The sequence below is a fragment of the Oncorhynchus mykiss genome, chromosome 21, assembly GCF_013265735.2.
Source record: "Oncorhynchus mykiss isolate Arlee chromosome 21, USDA_OmykA_1.1, whole genome shotgun sequence".
In the NCBI taxonomy this organism is placed as follows: Eukaryota; Metazoa; Chordata; class Actinopteri; order Salmoniformes; family Salmonidae; genus Oncorhynchus; species Oncorhynchus mykiss.
In genome coordinates this window covers 37473387-37493181 of record NC_048585.1, presented here as the reverse complement: position 1 = coordinate 37493181, position 19795 = coordinate 37473387, and the positions used below count along the sequence as shown (strand labels likewise).

At 42.7% G+C, this 19795-nt stretch overlaps 1 protein-coding gene across 4 annotated transcripts in view; it reads right to left on the bottom strand.

The window, feature by feature from the left end:
- Window positions 1–19795, bottom strand: part of si:dkey-172j4.3 (diacylglycerol kinase delta) — a 107029-nt gene that overhangs the window by 44643 nt on the left and 42591 nt on the right. Inside the window, exon 1 of one of the 4 annotated variants that reach the window (XM_036957733.1) lies at window positions 7990–8551. The exons of the other annotated variants lie outside the window; for them this stretch is intronic. Coding sequence (XP_036813628.1) covers window positions 7990–8142 — 153 coding nt within the window. The 5' untranslated portion in view covers window positions 8143–8551. Of the gene's footprint in view, window positions 1–7989; window positions 8552–19795 lie in introns of those variants that run through there. 4 annotated transcript variants of the gene reach the window in all.

The following is a 19795-nucleotide window of genomic DNA, read 5'->3' as shown; positions in this document are numbered from 1 at the left end:
TAGGTTATATCAGCTGTGTCGGTGAACCCCTCCCGCATCTGAACTGCCTACATAGAGGGCACGGCAAGATCAGAGGTGAGAGGTCACTTGGTCAGGTCAACAAGAAGCATTATTAAAGAGATGCTTTACATTGAAATACAGATAGAGGTGTAGTAGTCCCAGAGTTAATGATCCAAGGTCAGTTTTGCGTTTCACCTCCTGATGATTATGATGACTGACAGTGTTAGAATAAAAAAAAACACAAGGCTTAAAAATGCTATCTCTCTCTCTCTCCATCTGTCTCTCATCTGCAGGTGTGTTTTGATGTGAGAGAGGATGCCAACCCCCAGTCCAGTCATCTCCACTCACCCGCTCTTAAGATAACCATCGGGCCGACTGGGAGCCAAAGGCTGGTTAGGAGACACCACTAGAGACACTATTATGTAATTGGGATGAACTGAGAGAATATTAGGGTAGCACTGTGATCCATTAATCATATGCTGTATTCCCTGCTCCTCTGTTCTTACCTCTTTCCCTTTCTGTCTTTTAAACCTCTCTCACTACCTCCTATTTCTTCCTCTGCTTTTATAATGCACACCAGATGTGCATTGAAGTACAGATTGAACTTGTATTTATAATATAATATTACAATTATAATATTGATATTGCATGTATTATGTATTTATAACACTTGGGAAATGTACTTCTTTCAATACATCGTTTCACATTCTCTACTGGTTGAAATTAAGTCTCTCGTTTGATGAAATACTACACCTGTCCTGTGTTTATCAGATCAATGCAGATTAAAGAAATTAGATACAAAATTGTACATTCAATTTGCAGTAAATGCTTAAGATAGCTAGATTCATTACATCCACTCTTTCACAAGATGAGAGCCTGATTTCCTGGTTTCTCAGGAGTCCCTAAAACATTAAACAATCAGAATTACAATTTCATACTCATGTCTCAACACCAATAAAGCTAGCCAGCTAGCTGGCTAATGTTAGTTGGTCAGCTACTGTTGACTAACCCCATTCAGTACAAATGAGCGCAACCGCTGCATTCAAACGAGGCTGCAATGAAAACTAATGGGATTACAGCGACTGTTGGCATCAACATCTGGGGTGTGTGAACTATGTTTCTATTCAAGCATTGATTGACATGGTAATGGCCCGATAGTACTGGAGAAAAGTTGAAAAAACTGACCCCTCTGACGCTGTACGTTAAATTGCAGGATACCTAGTCAATTGTACAACTGAATGCATTCATTTTTTTAGCATTATCACTGCAAGCCATAATTTTAGAGCCGCCCTAAAAACCCGATTCAAATTCAATCTATTTAACTTTCAACAAGGCACACCTGTTAATTGAAATGCATTCCAAGTGACTACCTCATGAAGCTGGTTGAGAGAATGCCAAGAGTGTGCAAAGCTGTCATCAAGGCAAAAGGTGACTACTTTGAAGAATCTAACATCTACAATATATTTTGATTTGTTTAACACTTTTTTGGTTACTACATAATTCCATATGTGTTATTTAATAGTGATGTCTTCACTATTAATCTACAATGTAGAAAATAGTAAAAATAAAGAAAAACCCTGGAATGAGTAGGTGTGTCCAAACATTTGACTGGCACGAAAACATATTAGAAAGTCTTACATTTGTAATGTAATAGTCATTCAACAATAACTATATTGAAAGAATAAGGTTAGGGGAATACATTGTCTCATTCAAACCTGAAAAAAAGTTATATCATGACATTATACAACATTAATCTCAGGGATATTGGTATCAAAATTGTACGGGAATTACATCATATTATATGAATAAGGCATATGATAACAATAATTGGCTTTCACAACTTACATTTCTTCTTACATACATTAGGCCTATAGTCTAATATACAAAGAGTCCGAATGGGAACAAATTAAAAGCATGTGCAAGAAAGGGGAAATGACCAGTGACAATCTGAGCTACTTGGTGGTTACTAGGATTCCCATTACTACTACCTACAAAAAGTATTCAGACCCCTTGACTTTTTCTACATTTTGTTACGTTACAGTCTTATTCTAAAATTTATTACGTTTTTTTTTTCTTGATCAATCTACAAGCAGACTTGGATCAGCTCCGACAAGCTATCTCCCTGCAGGGAGCCACCATTGGGAGACATCAGGAGTTGCTACAGGGCCTTTTGGAAGGGCTCAGTTCCTTGACGGAATGCCCCGACCATGGGTTAAAGGCTATTATGAAGCAAATCAGGGTGTTAAGTCTTCCAGGTTTTGGTCAATGATGTGCTTCGGGACATGCTAAACCGGTTTGTGTTCGTCTACCTGGACAACATCCTGTTTTTTTCCCGATCTGCCCAAGAACATGTACTCCATGTCAGACAGGTCCTTCAGCGCCTCCTGGTGAACCAAATGTTCGTGAAAGCCGAGAAGTGTGAGTTCTATCACCTTTCTGAGATATGTTATTGCTGAAGGCAATGTTCAGATGGATCCTGGAAAGGTGAAAGCAGTGGTGGATTGGCCTCAACCAATGTCCAGGGTGCAGTTTCAACTGTTTCTTGGGTTTGTAAGCTTCTACCGGTGTTTCATTCGGGATTACAGCACCCTGGCAGCCCCCCTCTCGGCACTCACCTCCCCCAAGGTACCGTTCAAATGGACTCCAGCTGTCGACAAAGCCTTTGTGGACCTGAAGCATCAGTCACAACAGCACCCATCCTCATCCATCTAGACCCCTCGCGTCAATTTGCGGTGGAAGTGGATGCTTTGGATTTTGGCGTGGGGGCCATCCTGTCCCAACGATCTGCCCAGAACCAGAAGCTTCATCCCTGTGCCTTCCTGTCCCATCGTCTTAATCCTGCTGAGAGGAACTATGATGTTGGCAACTGAGAGTAGAGGCACTGGCTGGAAGGAGCAGAACAGCCATTCCTGGTCTGGACCGACCATAAAAACTTGGAATATTTCCATTAAGCCAAGCGCCCTAACTCAAGGCAGGCCCGGTGGGCCCTCCTGTTTACCAGATGCTTGCTGCCACTGTGGATTGGGGTATTGAGAACCTGGTTTGCGAGGCGCAACGCTCCCAACCTGGACCTGAAGGGGGCCCGGCTAACCGTCTGTTTGTCCCTAACCCAGTCCGGTCCCGGGTTCTGGAATGGGCTCATTCCAACAGGTTGACCTGTCATCCAGGGTCCCGTTGTGCACTAGCCTTCCTTCGACAACGTTTCTGGTGGCCCACAATGGTCCCTGATGTCTTTACCTTCGTCATCGCATGCACTGTGTCATGACGTTGGCCTGGGGGATAGGTTTATGACAGTCATAAATACCTCTTCCCCCCTTTTTTCTCTCTCTACCCTACTGATGTTACATTTGCAAACCCTTGGTTAACATAGATATTCTGGAAACATCAGAAGGTGGGGGGAAATGAACTATATTGGTGGTACTTAATGAATATGATGTCAGTTCGGTTGTCACCTGAGACATTCTCATCAATGATAAGATGACATAAACTCTACAGTGGAAAGTCTACACATCAGAGTTATCGGATTCACATGGAATTGTTGTTCAATTTAAATGTTTGAATATGAAATTATTCATGATGGGATGAAATGTGATTTTAGCTTCTAAAATGTGAGATTTGGGTTTTCATAAAATAGGGCTCTGCTCATGAAGGGCTATAAAAAAGTTCAAACACGCCCTCCTCTCCCTTCCTATATAGGCCCTTGACGAAAATGTAACCTCCTGTTCCGAGGACGTGAGGACAACGGTCCTATGTCAGAATGGTTCAGATAATAACTACAGAATGAAGCCAACATCAGCGTGAGCTTTGGTTGCGAATGGTATGAACTCTTATTCACTACAGAAGTGATACCTCCTAGCCGTTGAGTTAGCAACAGCAGACGCAACCAAGAGTTAGGAAGGAACAGACAGAGTATTCCGTCTACCACACAACGACGTTACTACAATGTATCCAATTTACCAGCAGAGACATTCTTCAAAGGACTCGGTTGGGCAACACAGCCTTCCATCTACCACCAACCTACCGAAGAGTAAATATTTATTGCATTTTTCTTTTCCAAATGGGCGGTAATTTAGAATGCATAAGATACTGTATTTACGATAGTACAGCTTCTTCACTTTGTTCCTCAGTCTTCACGCTCTTTCACTCAAACCCAGCCCCTTTTCTTTTGTGTAACAAGCTGTCATATCTGTTCCGCCCGCTAGGGACGTTTAACTTTATGACACAATTTGTAATCAAGTCATGATTTAATTATGTTTATGTGTGATTCTGTGTGATTAGTTAGGTATTTAGTAAATAAATGATTAAACCCAATTTTGTATTGCTGATTCAAATTGTTAGCCAGGGTTCGTGCAGATAACCAAGAATTTACAACTTTCAGATCAGACTGAATTAAGATGACGATTAATATGGACTGCTATTGATGTAAAATATTACTAGGTCTTTAAGAGTTTATTCGGAAGATAACAGCTCTATAAATATTTTTTCGTGGTGCCCGACTCTTTAGTTAATTACATTTACATGATTAGCTCAATCAGGTAATATTAATTACGGATAAATTATTTTATAGAATAACATATCACTTAATCCGGCATAGCCAAAGACACGACAACTGTGTGTGCTCAAAACAAGACTCCTCGGCAAGCTCCTTCTGGCCTCTTGCAGCCACTACCGGTTCCTCAGCGTCACTAGTCTCATATATCTCTGGACTTTGTCACTGGGCTCCCTCGGTCTGATGGCAACACTGTCATTCTAACAGTAGTCGACCGGTTCTCCAAGGCCGCCCATTTCATGCCTCTCCCCAAACTACCTTCTGCCAAGGAGACAGCCCAGCTTATGGTGCAGCATCTCTTCCGGATCCATGGACTCCCAGTAGACATGGTCTCCGATCGGGGTCCTCAGTTCTTGTCTCAGTTCTGGAAGACATTCTGCAACCTTATTGGGTCGTCGGCCAGCCTGTCATCCGGATTCCATCTCCAAACTAACGGTCAGTCGGAGCGAGCCAACCAAGACCTGGAGACCACCTTAAGGTGCCTGGTCTCAACTAACCCCACTACCTGGAGCCGTCAAATGGTCTGGGTGGAGTATGCCCGGAACACTCTTCCCAGTTCTGTCACGAGACTCTCCCCTTTCGAGTGCTCCATGGGGTATCAGCCACTACTCTTCCCTGAACTGAACAAGAGCAGGAGGTCAGCGTACCCTCGGCCCAGATGTTTGTCCGCCGCTGTCGACATACCTGGAGAAGAGCCAGGGTGGTTATTCTCAAGACCAACTCCAAGTATCGTCGACAAGCGGACCATCGCCGGACCCCAGCTCCCCGCTACCACATTGGGCAGAGGGTACGGCTTCTAACTTGGGATCTGCCCCTTCGGGTATAGTCCCGCAAGAGGTACCCCGGTTCATTGGTCCATCTCCAGAGTCCTGATTTCCACTGCTGTCCGTCTTGTGTTACCCCGTAAACTCCGTATTCACCCTACCTTCCATGTGTCTAGGATTAAGCCTGTGTCTCACTGTCCTTTGTCTTCTGTCTCCAGGCCCATCCCTCCCCCGGGTTATTGGTGGCCAGCCAGCGTATACGGTAAGATGCCTCCTGAAGGTTCGACCACAGGGCAGGGGCTTCCAGTACCTGGTTGACTGGGTTGTTTATGGCCCGGAAGAGAGGTGCTGGGTTCCTGCTAAAGACATCTTGCACTCATTGCCGATTTCCACCGCCGATAGCACAGGCAGCCAGGTCTGCGCTCGGGTAGGACGCCAGGTGGAGTGTGGGGGGGGGGGGGGGGGGGGGGGGGGGGGGTACTGTCACGCCCTGATCTGTGTCACCTGTCCTTGTGATTGTCTCCACCCTCTCCAGGTGTCGCTTATTTCCCCCAGTGTATTTATCCCTGTGTTTCCTGTCTCTCTGTGCCAGTTCATCTTGTATATTTCCAAGTCAACCAGCACTTTTCCCGTTCTCCTGCTTTTCCTACTTTTCCTGCTCCTGCTCCTGCTTTTCTTACAAATGAAAAACTAAAAATTCACATTTCCATCATTCATTGCTCACTCTTACCAATTCAAGATGGCGCTATCCATACCTCTAATAAACGATCAAGATCATAATGCTTCAACTATATATAATATATATGTTACCAGTACATGTTTAGTATTAGTGGATTGAATACATCGCTTTGCTCAGCTTTACTTCCTGACGTGTTTCCATTCCCCTTTAAACAATTGCGGTGTCCTTCATAGGGCTTAACTCTCTCTAATCTTTTCAACAATGATCCCCTGATAAAAGTGTTTGGCTCATCGGAGTCTGTGCATGCATACAAGGGAATGACCTATATGTGTGTGTGTGTTGGAGAGAGATGGCAAGACTGGGAGAAAGAAAGCGAGAGAGAGAGAGAGAGAGAGAGAGAGAGTACGCATATATTAGAAATGTATACAGACACAGACTAGACAAACGTGTCTAGTCTCCTTGTTGACAACGGCTAGAAGGAGTGGTAAGGCACAGAACACTTCCTCTTTCTGTCTATTTCTCCCAGTTCTATGCTGTATACTAAGGAGCATCCTCTCACCTATGTTATTTATCTTCCTCTCTCTCAGTAGCAGTGAGAGTAATAAGAGAGATAAGTACCTCTGTTGCAGCAATAAATCAAATGCATTGCTATATCAAGGCATACACAATCTGATTCCCAGAGTTTGTATGTGTCTGTATGTGTGTGTGTGTGTGTGAACAGCTGTAGCTGTATTTGTGTGTAGTAGGGCCATCTTATTATCTTCCTGTGTGTGTGTGTGTGTGTGTGTGTGTGTGTGTGTGTGTGTGTGTGTGTGTGTGAGTGTACATGTGTACGGGGGGGGGGGGGGGGGGGACATGACGACAAACTGTAATAGGAATAATGACAACTGGTAAAAAGTTGAAGCTGCTTCTTAGGAAGTATTATTACTGTCTTATAAAAATTCATAGCACCTAGATACACAGCCAAAAATGTTGCTACACCCACAGATGTTCATTTCTTCTCCGCAACGAGTCTGGATTGGAGTACCTCCATGACGTTTCTCTAGAACAGAAAAACATTCTAACCACTCTGATTGGTCCCAGAAACCGATAGGTTGGGCCAGAGCCAGAACACAAGTGGGTAAAAGCCGAGATTTGAAAGTTTGTCATTGGCTTCGCTACTCTGATTGGTTAGAGATGATCCAATAGATCATGAATTTGTTTTGTACAACACCCCTCATTTTGACGTCACCACAAACGACTTCAATGATGGCAGTCTCAGACTGAAATATGTGGTGAATGATAGAGCAGTGTAAGAATTCAGGCAATTGATGCAGTCATTGAATGAGCAATATGAAACTGGGTAAAACAATATTATGTCATTTCCGCTCATGATATCAGTCAACCGAGCCGCTCATGGGGCGGCAGTGTAGCCTCGTGGTTAGAGCATTGGACAAGTAACCGAAAGGTTGCAAGGTACAAATCTGTCGGTATGCCCCTGAACAAGGCAGTTAACCCACTGTTCCTAGGCCGTCATTGAAAATAAGAATTTGATCTTAACCGACTTGCCTAGTTAAATTAAGGTAAAATAAAAATGAAAACAACAATGCTGACTGCATCAAATAAACCTGAAACTGATGTAGAAGAAATGAGGGAGAAAGAAAACAAAGACAGACAATTTACTGGTAGGTAAACGAGGTGAGGTGTAAGATCAACCCTTGAGGCTGGTAACTCATAGACAACCAAACGAAACTATCTCACCCTACCTCAACCTCTCCTCTAGACTCTGTCAGTCCTTAGTCACCCATTCATCCCTCACTCTCTCTTTCTCAGTCCATACTGTGTCAGTTAGATCTTGTCAGACAGACAGACGAGTCTAGTCATTAAAGTAGGACAAATCACATTTACTACCAATTAAACCCTATCTAACCATGTGGGCTCTGTTAGTGGGCCTGCTGCAACACACACACACACACACACACACACACACACACACACACACACACACACACACATACCTCTATGTTGTAGCTATGTGGTTTCTCTGTGTAGCTGGTCTCCAGTTCGTCTCCGTGACTGAGTTGGCTCTCGTCCCCGTGTCCTGCCCCCACCTCACAGTGGAACAGCAGGGGGGCCAGACAACACACACTGCTAGGACAGCACCTGGGCATGATGGCTCTCTGTCTGTCTGCCTCTCTGTACAGTGTGTCTGTTGGTCTGTCTGTCGCACATTGATGTCTTCACTTGCAGGTAGCCTGTTAACTACAATAGGGAGACACTACTTTCCACTTTACTTTTCTGGGAACCAGGACACCAGAATCAGACGTTTCTCCGCCTGTCTCTGTCTCGCTCTCTCTGTTTCGTCTCTTTCTGTCAATCTCCCTCTCTCTCAAAATCCTAAACAAGACTACTGAAGTCCTCTTTGCTTTTTAATACTTCACTTTCTTCTTCGGTGTTCTCTCTCTCTCTCTGGTGACTGAACAGTCTAACGTTGTGGTGATTATCTCTGTGTTAACTGCTGATCCAACAGAAATGTTTCTACATACTCCCTCTTTTGCTCCGGGCTTTAGGATTAAGGCACTCCCTCTCAGGTGTGTAAGAGGATACACCTTTACCAGGATGACATGCAGATAATCTACCCTCCTCCTTTTCACTTCCTCTCTCCTTCTTTAATCTCAACCCGTTCACCTCTTTTCTTTGCCAAACACTTTTGATTCTCTCTCTCTCTCTCTCTTTCTCACACACACACCTTCCTCTTTAAGGTGTGTATTCAGGTAGGAAGTGGGAGGGGAGACCTGAGCTAAAAATAGAACAGGTAGGACCTGTTAGACTGGACACTGTAGATGGGAACACACACACACACACACCCATCTTGTCTCTGCTAGATATTACACTGATCAAAAATATAAACGCAATATAAATGTAAAGTGTGTCAGTTAGATCTTGTCAGTCAGTCAGTACCCGCAAAACACTAGTTTCAACGTCAACAGTGAAGAGGCGACTCCAGGATGCTGACCTTCTAGACAGAGTTGCAAAGAAAAAGCCATATCTCTGTCCAGTGTCTGTGTTCTTTTGCCCATCTTAATCTTATCTTTTCATTGGCCAGTCTAAGATACGGCTTTTTATTTGCAACTCTGCCTAGAAGGCCAGCATCCCAGAGTTGCCTCTTCACTGTTGACATTGAGACTGGTGTTTTGCGGGTAATATTTAATTAAGTTGCCAGTTGAGGACTTGTGAGGCGTCTGTTTCTCAAACTAGACACTCTAATGTACTTGTCCTCTTGCTCAGTTGTGAACCGGGGCCTCCCACTCCTCTTTCTATTCTGGTTAGAGCCAGTTTGCGCTGTTCTGTGAAGGGAGTAGTACACAGCGTTGTACGAGATCTTCAGTTTCTTGGCAATTTCTCACATGGAATAGCCTTCATTTCTCAGAACATAGATGAGTTTCAGAAGAAAGTTCTTTGTTTCTGGCCATTTTGAGCCTGTAATCGAACCCACAAATGCTGATGCTCCAGATACTCAACTAGTCTAAAGAAGGCCAGTTTTATTACTTCTTTAATCAGAACAACAGTTTTCAGCTGTGCTAACATAATTGCAAAAGGGTTTTCTAATGATCAATTAGCCTTTTAGCTAACACAAGGTGCCATTGGAACACAGGAGGGATGGTTGCTGATAATGGGCCTCTGTGAGTGAGATTTTTCTGTGATCTGATAGGACTGACTGTGAACGCTCTAAGAGACTCTGGGTTGAAGTCAGTGATAAAGTAGTCTACAGTAACACTACCAAGAGATGAGCTGACAATGTCTGTACATTAAATGTATTTGATGAAGTCTGGATTCCTGCTCTTTAGGCCAAAAGCAGATGACCTCAGACCTTGTATATTCTAGGATGGGATAGTAAAAGCTTTGTGTTCCATAGTGTCTAGTGTTGTTTTTGTGTGGTTTAGGCCCGGACCATCATAGTAGCTGTGAGCAGAGCATGTTGAGCATCTGATACATACCTCTTAGGTTGCAGGATGGGAGATGGGCAGGTGTAATAGTGGGGGTTGTGCCTGTTGATCTACTCACTGCCTGGGCATATGCCCTGCTGTCATGTTGAGGTTCTTGCTGCAGGGGCAGGGAGCATGGGGTGGGCAGACGGGGCATAGGTCTGATATTGGGGGGCCTATATAGAGTGTGGCAAGGGTTTGCTTGGGGTGGTCTTAGCTGGTTGGGGTGTGGCTTGTGATGCTGTGGTCTGGGTGTAGATCCTCTTGGCATGGGTTCTCTCAGTGCAGGTCTTTCAGGAGGGGTCTTGCAGGTCTGGGAGGGTGTCTCGCTGGTCTGGGCGGGGTGTCCATTTCTCCTGTGTGAGGATCTGGGGCTACTGTTCAGGGTGATGTCCTTCAGGGTCCTGGCAAAAGTTGGGATGGCTGCCTTGTAGAGGTGGACCTGGTCATAAAGGCTGTTAATGTCCAGGGTGGAGTGGTGGGCCAGGTAGACATTAGGTTTTGAGGCACAGTCTCGCGAAATGCTTGTATTCACCTGCTGTATGGTGGCAGGGTGAAAGTATTTTTGTGGTATCAGGGTGAAGATAACCACTTGTGTGTTGGGGAAAGCATAAGAAGCTTTTTCAATCACTCCCTTGAGTGCTGTGGCCACCCTTTCCTGCTGGGCCCTCAGGTAATTTGTGTCCGTGTGAATTATGTGGCTGGAGGACCCTAGTCTGTCCTCTGACAACAGCTCCAGGGCATGTCTAGTGTTCGAGCACCAGAGCTTAGCTATTTGGTGTTTGGGAAAAAGTTATTCCTCTTGAATATATTTGCCATTTGAGTCAACGAGGAGCACAATCTCTGGCTTTTGTGTGTCCTCAGTGGATGTGTGTGGGTTGTCAAGAGAGCAATCAGAGGAGCTGACAGGGGGGCTATTAAGAGGGAGGGTGTCTGTTGGGTTGGTGGGTTGTCTATCCCATTGTTGTGTTGGGGTCTGGGTAGGCTGTTCTGCTGGCTTCTCTGGGGGAGCTTCTCTCTCGCTATCTCCCCCTCTCTCTCTGGAAAATTGTGGGCAGGTGAATTATTGGATGCCTTTTAATTAAAAAAAAATAAAAAGTAGTGTTTTGGTGAGATTTATTGACCAAGGTCTAGAAAGATATATCCATATTTTGTTTTGTTATGTTTTGACATCTCCTTTGTCTAGTATTCAGCCCAACCAAGAAGCTTCAACTGCTGGAGAACACTGAATCCAGCTAATCTATTGGAGGATCAATCAATCCTTGAGTAAGAAGTATCTTCACTGCATAATGCTGATACATTTCAATGTTAAACAAATTCATTTAAACATTAACACAACAATTAAAATGGCTGCTGCAGTTGTGGCTCTCTCTAGCGACGCAGAAACTGATGTCAAGGAAATTAGACCTGGAGCAAGGATCTGGGACGAAATGCCACAAAGGAGACTGTTTTTACCTCTTTTTATCATGGCGAGAGACATGCTGAAGAAGGAGGAGGCCATAGCCAACCCCATTAAGGAGGAAGAGCTCTGCCACCATCTCATACATGAAATGCATCCAAACTACTTGAGGTTAGTACAGAGAGTACGTGCAAGCACGGACAACACTTCTGATCAGAGGAATTAACAGTCGGAGGAAAACGTATTGCGTTCAAAGAGAATAATCCTTTCAGTTTGAAGTCACGCACGTCTGACCAGAACTCAATTCAAGTTACAAATAAAGAACTACCTGAATCAGCAGATGGTAGTGTTGTGACTGAGTTTCTGGCAAAAGCTGGATGTAAGGTGGTGGGGAGGGTGATGAGGCTGCTCCAATGCAGATTGTTTTGTATATGTTGAAGCAGCCCCCATCACTCCAATCACAGGGTTTGTAAAGATTGGCCCTCACTGGATCAAAGTGTTTTATGACGGACCTGCACGTAGACATGACTAGGAGACATAATCCCACTCTAGAGGGGGCCAGGAGATGATAGAGTACAGTCTTCCTACACTGGAATACATAAGGTGCAAAAAGAAGAAGAAGAAGAGGAAACATTTTCTAAATGAAGCTGGGAAAGTGGCTACTGAGACCAGTGACAATCATAACCTAATGGAAAATGTGGTGCAACCCCAAATGTGGTGCAACTCACTGGGGAATTTTAAAAAAAGCAGCCAATCATCAATGCTGGCCTTTATTCAAACAATCCATTATAAACAAATGCCCAAGAGGCCTAGGGTACGAATCTCCCCATCAGAGTCTGTAGTTAGGACACCAGCAGAAAAGAAGGCTGATATGGAGGATATATTCCTAGGAGAAGTGGAGAAAAGTCCCTCTAATTTGCCATCCAGAACGAAATTATTAATGAATGGTGGAACATGAATGATTGAAATCATCTAGATTTGAGTAGCCTATATTACCTGGTTCAGAGAAGGACATTCTTAGTATGTGAGTATAACCTCTGTCACTGACATGTCTTTTCAAGAGAATGAGGAATCTGCAGATATTCACATTTTAATGAAAACTCTTAATACATGTCCCAAACAAAACCCGCCTTTGAGACAGAAACTCAGTCTCCCTAATCCTGCTATCAGAAAACATTGTACCATTAACTTTTTCAAACCAATAATCAGACTAAAATGCTCTGTGACACTCATCCCAATTCTAAAGGAATATTAGGAGGTCATGTGAATATTTGTAGCATTATTCCTAAGAGTGAACAGGTGGAACATTAACTGACTCCAATCTTGATTTGTTTCTCTGAGACATCACTGAATAAATATTCTCCTATTTCCACCTTTAATGTCCCTAGATATTCCATATTCAGGAGAGACAGGGGAGAGGGCAGAGGGGGTGGATTGCTTATGAACATGAAAAATAACTTTAAATGCAATCGTATCATATGGATGTCAATGACCGTGAATGTACAGTATGGGGCTGAATGTCTTCCTCCCCCTCATATGTCTTTCACAATTATTGGATTATATCGACCACTAACATCTGATACCTTGTTTTATGATAATCTAAATGCCATGCTTAAAAAATGTGATCATAAGAAGTATATCATCTTCATGGGCGATTTCAATATAAACTGTGAAAACAAAATTTACAGGAAAACAATCAGGAATCATAGACCATTTCAACCTGACAATACAAGGACCAACTAAAGAAACACAGACATCCCAGACTCAAATTGATCTGCTGTTCACTAACATACCTGATCGAATAACTATGTCCATTAACTTACTAACAGTCATATATGACCATAATGCTAAATTGTGGTTAGAAAGCTCACTAAAAAGAGATTTAAGAACGATATCAATGTGCAACAGTATGATAGAAAAAATCTTAAAAAGTGAGCAGAGTAACTACAATGCAGCTATAAGTCAAATTGACTGGTCTGATCTGTTATGCAATGAAGACCCAGAGTCTGGATACAGAACATTTATGTCAGCTATTGACTAAGTGAATACCTCTTTTACCAGGAAATGTCAATATAAGTCAAGTAGTCAAACCTCCCTACCATGAATCAGTGAGGACCTCTGGAGGCAGATGAGAAAACGGGATCTTTCCTTGAAAAAAGCACTGAAGTCTGGTCAGAATGATGCCAGACGTATATTCACATCACTGAGAAATAAGGTGGTTAGGAATAAAAACAAAATCAAAAGCAGAGTTCTTAGACTGATCAATGACGCAAAAGGAAACGGCAAAGTGATTTGGTGAAAATCTCAACAAACTAACAGGGAGAGGAGCTGAAAAGTCCATAAAACATCCTGAAAGAAAGGTTAATGGGATTCTAATTCAAGACTCCAATTTCATGTGGTGGCACCTTTAACATTTTTTTTTGTTGACTCTGTCAGGGAACTGGCTCAAGGATGTTCAACCAAGACCACAGTTCTCACTCCCACGGACAATAATAAACCAATATTCAGAATTCCTGAAATCTCAGCGTCAGCAGTGGACAGTACTAGTACTATAGCTTCTTCGGAAACTCTAGAAAAAAATATGATTTGGTCTAGAGACTGTATTCCCGAAGACACACAAATATTCTCTGACCATCTCTGTCCATCAAATATAGGTTCTTCCCCAATGCTTAGAAGTCTGCAGCAGTGATACCTGCTTAAAATCTGGTGACCAAACAACGGTGAAAAATTACCAACCTAAAAGCACTCTTCCAGTGCTATCAAAAGTAGCTGAAAGATATAGTTGAAGTCGGAAGTTTACGTACACCTCAGCCAAGTACATTTAAACTCAGTTTTTCACAATCCTGACATTTAATCCAAGTAAAAATTCCCTGTTTTAGGTCAGTTAGGATCACCACTATACTTTAAGAATGTGAAATGTCAGAATAATACAAGAGGGAATGATTTATTTAATCTTTTATTTCTTTCATCACATTCCCAGTGGGTCAGAAATGTACATACACTCAATTAGTATTTGATAGCATTGCCTTTAAATTGTTTAACTTGGGTCAAACATTTTGGGTAGCTTCCACAAGCTTCCACAAGCTTCCCACAATACGTTGGGTGAATTTTGTCCCATTCTTCATGACAGAGCTGGTGTAACCGAGTCAGATTTGTAGGCCTCCTTGCTCGCACACGCTTTTACAGTTCTGCCCAGAAATGTTCAATGGGATTGAGGTCAGGGCTTTGTGATGGCCACTCCAATACCTTGACTTTGTTGTCCTTAAGGCATTTTGCCACAACTTTTGAAGTATGCTTGGGGTCATTGTCAATTTGGAAGACCCATTTGCAACCAAGCTTCAACTTTCTGACTGGTGTCTTGAGATGTTGCTTCAATATATCCACATAAATTCCCTTCCTCATGATGCCATCTATTTTATGAAGTGCACCAGTCCCTCTTGCAGCAAAGCAACCCCACAACATGATGTTGCCACTCCCGTGCTTCGTGGTTGGGACGGTGTTCTTCGGCTTGCAAGCCTCCCCATTTTTCCTCCAAACATAACGATGGTCATTATGGCCAAACAGTTCTATTTTTGTTTCATCAGACATTTCTCCAAAAAGTGCGATCTTTGTGTGCAGTTCCAAACCGTAGTCTGTTTTTTTTATGGCGGTTTTGGAGCAGTGGCTTCTTTCTTGCTGAGCGGCCTTTTAGGTTATGTCCATATAGGACTTGTTTTACTGTGGATATAGATACTTTTGTACCTGTTTCCTCCAGCATCTTCACAAGGTCCTTTGCTGTTGTTCTGGGATTGATTTGCACATTTCGCATCAAAGTATGTTCAACTCTAGGAGACAGAACGCATCTCCTTCCTGAGCGGGATGACAGCTGCATGGTCCCATGGTGTTTATACTTGCGTACTATTGTTTGTACAGATGAACGTGGTACCTTCTGGCGTTTAGTGTGTCAACTTAGTGTATGTAAACTTCTGACCTACTGGAATTGTGATAAAGTGAATTATAAGTGAAATAATCTGTCTGTTAACAATTGCTGGAAAAATTCCATTCCAACCATTTTACCGAAACAGCCAATTGCTATTTTCTGGAGTGCATTAAATCTAAACAAGACATATCTGGTGAAGTCGGCACAGCCTTTTTAGATCTTAAAAAGGCCTTTGATACTTTAAAGTATAATGCGGTCTCCTTATCCAAACTATCCCCCCCGTAATGTGTTGGCTGAAGCCATTAGTTGGATGTATTCCTATCTGACAAATAGAAGCCAAAGGGTTAGTCTGGGGGACACTCAGTCAGACTCTCTTTACTATAACATTGGGGTCCCACAAGGGTCAATATTAGGCACCCTTCTGTTTACCATCTACAGTATATAAATGATCTCCCACTTGCTTGCCCACAAGTTAACATGCAGATGTATGCAGATGATACAGCCCTGTATGTACATTACACTCAAAAAACAGACAATTTGTTAACAAGTTAACTGAAGCTATGGTACACGTTTCTTAATGGATGACTGATTCTTGCCTGCATTTAAATAAAGACAAAACTGTCTGTATCTACTTCTCTAAGAAAATCAAGGGAACTGGTCTGTCTGTCCAATATTAAGGATCAAAACTGGCGGAGGAATAAAAATAGCATAAATAGGAAAGTATACGAGTTTCATTTGAGGACCAGGATGTTGACAACTGTGCCAAACAGATTGCAAAATAGTTGGGAAGAGATTTTGGATGTACCGTATGAGTTAATATATTAAACAACGCAAGATTCAAGACTTTGTGCTTTTCAGCTAAAGTAATTATATAGAATTCTTGCCACCAACAAAATGTTGAAAATTTGGGGCATAAAAGCTCTGCAGATTTTGTTGTGAGGATACAGAATCAATAGACCATTTATTTTGGTATTGCCCTCAGGTAGCCTGTTTCTGGTCTCAAGTTCAGGAATGGCTGAAAATGCATTGATCTAAAATTGAATAGTACTCTATTAAGAGATCTGGAGAGACCGGGTCAGTCAATTACTAATATACTAATACTCTTAGTAAAAGTATTTATCTTCAACTCGCAATCTGTTGATTCTATTCGATTAGTTGGATTGAAATTGTACGTTAAACATCACAGCATAGTTGAAAGATATGTGTTGCATAGAAACCCGAGGTGGGTGGCCAGCAGAGATAGATGGGATGGGCTGAGGGAAGCTGAGGGTTGGGATGTGAAATTGGAGTCAAGTGGGAGTGGAGTTGCTGTGCGGGAGTTAGAATGATGGTCAAAGATAAAAGTTGTTTGTTTTTTAAGTTAAAAAAAAAACATAATAAAAAGTATGTTTGAATGACACTGAGGGACAGTGTTTTTACAACTAATGCCGGTTGATGCCGTGCAGGTGTTTATACACACATGCATATACACACACTCTCATTTAAATAAACACATACAAGAACACACACATACATGTAATAGTGCCAGGCACACAAACATATACAATTGGCATTGCTGTTATGATTTTAGTTGCCCTTGATGTCCTTTGCTTTAAAAGTATTTAATTTTGTAATATATTTGTATTATTTTTGCTGTTTTCTTCTGTCTTTTCCTTTTTTCTCTTTAGTTCATTATTTTGGTTGTTGGTGCATTGGGGGGAACTGTGTGTGTGTGTGTGTGGGGGGGGGGGGGGGGGGGGTCTTGGAGGGTTTTGGTTCACGTTTTTTGGCCTGGTGGGAGATCTGCCAACGTGCCCTTGAGCAGGGCATTGACCCTGGATGCTCTGTGTGTCGCTCTGAATGGGAGTCTGTTGGATGAATGGTATGATGTAGTTGTTGAGCGGCTTCACTGCAAGTGTATTGTATGTTTCGGATATTCAATAAAACATTTTTTTTTTAATAGAGGGGGATGGTATTGTATTGTCCCTTCTCGACACAGTAAACTTAGTCAATCTGCCTTCTCTGTTAGAGCTGAAACTGCACTGATTATTGTACTTTTACATTTAAATTGAAAACATGACTAAAATCTATCCAAACCTGTACACATGAGTTATCTGTGGCTCCTCATACGTAAGACGACAGTTGATGATAGTGTTTTTTCTTCACGAATACATTGTTGTTCTAATTATATTGTATTGGATGTAATGTATTTGTATTGTGGCTGTGTGATTGTCCTTACCTGCCCTGGGACTACGGGTGCATATTAGCTTTTGGCTAACCCCGGCACATTTACATGGATGTTACATTATTGTAATATTGTTCTTGATTAATGTGCATTGTCCCTTATAAATAAATAAATATGCCTTCTCTCCCCCTCCCCACACTTTTTCTCTCTCCCACTCTCACTCCTTCTGTCTTTCTTCCTATAGCTTTCTATTGTGTCAATTTCCTCTCCCGTTCCCTCCATCACTCTCTCTTTCCATCTGGAAATCCACCTGTCTCTCTCCTTGTCTTAATAACACACTACCTACCCCCTTTCACTCCCCTTCATCTCCCTGTCTCTCCTTATCTCTTACACAACCTAAAGATAATCTCTCTTTAGCGAATCCACTTAAATAAACATTTTCACTTAGTGATGCATTGATGTCAATGGGAGACTAAGTGAAACGTGTACTTAAGTAGAGGTCAGGTTAGAAGTTAGGATACACTTTTCTAAACGCTCTCGTTGGCTGGCCTTCGCTTCATACTCGTCGCCAAACCAACTGGCTACAGGTTATCTACAAGTCTCTGCTAGGTAAAGCCCCGCCCTATCCCAGCTCGCTGGTCACCATAGCAGCACCCACTCGTAGCACACGCTCCAGCAGGTATATCTCACTGGTCACCCCCAAAGCCAATTCATTCTTTGGTCGCCTTTCCTTCCAGTTCTCTGCTGCCACTGACTGGAATGAACTGCAAAAATCACTGAAGCTGGAGATTCCCATCTCCCTCACTAGCTTTAAGAACCAGCTGTCAGAGCAGCTCACAGATCACTGCACCTGTTCATAGCCCATCTGTATACAGCCCACCAAATCCCCATACAGTATTTATTTATTTTGCTCCTTTTGCACCACAGTATCTCTACTTGCACATCCATCTTTTGCACATCTACCATTCCAGTGTTTAATTGCCATATTGTAATTGCTTCGCCACCATGGACTATTTATTGCCTTAACTCCCTTATTTGACCTTATTTGCACTCACTGTATATAAACTTTGTTTTCTTTTTTTTCTACTGTATTATTGACTGTATGCTTTGTTCATTCCATGTGTAACTCTGTGTTGTTGTATGTGTCGAACTGCTATGCTTTATCTTGGCCAGGTCGCAGTTGCAAATGAGAACTTGTTCTCAACTAGCCTACCTGGTTAAATAAAGGTGAGAAGAAAAAAAAAGGGAACTGATTTGGAATAAGCCTGCACCTACTCCTCTTCTCCTGTAGAGGGGGGCAGAGCCAACGGACTAACATAGAACCTTATAAGGCTCTGGGCTGATGGTGGCAGAGAGAAAACGGGGGCTAGAGAGAGGGGGGGAGGAGAAGAGAAAGGAGAAGAGTGGTGCAGTCATTTGTAAATGTCAGATACACCATCACTTTAACCCTTCACACCCACACAGACAAACACACACACAGACACACACACACACAATCACAGTGAAGAGGTCCATGACCATCCGATGGCACGCCGAGTTGCCATGGTGACAAGAGAACTTCAATGTTAGCCCACGTCTGGGCTAAAGCACACACACACACACACACACACACACACACACACACACACACACACCTGTTCACCTTCTGTCCACCTTACCCAGTAAAAATATTCCTCACAACTGACAACTGAAAAGGAAATTTCCTGTGCCATTTTTAGATTTTGGTTTAACACACTTAGAAGTACTGTGTGTTTGTGCATGCTCCTGTGTGTGTGTGTGCTCCTACGTGTTTGTGTGTGTGTGTTCCTGTGTGTGTGTGTGTGTGTGTGTGTGTGTGTGTGTGTGTGTGTGTGTGTGTGTGTGTGTGTGTGTGTGTGTGTGTGTGTGTGTGTGTGTGTGTGTGTCTGTGTGTCTGTGTGTGTCTGTGTGTGTCTGTGTGTGTGTGTGTGTTTATGGGTGTGTGTGTGTGTGTTTGTGGAGAACTTGACATTGGCATTCTACAAATGGCACAATTCATTCGTCCTTTTCAGAGAAAACAAACACACACTCACACAACACCTTGCGTAGGAGGAAACTGCGCTATGGTGACCACATCCTCTCATGTAGCTGTAGTTTTATTAATAGGCAGAGGACAAACGAGCAAGAGAGATACGCAGAGAGCATACACACACATACACATGCAAACATGAGAATACACTGAAGCATACGTATAACATAATTAGACCTTGTTCTTTTTATATGGGTATCTATAATGATTACAATGGACATATTTGTTCACAAACATACACAGAGAGAGGGAAAGAGAGAGATTGACATAACAGCAATGCAATTATATAGGGGAAGTTTGGCGGAGGGC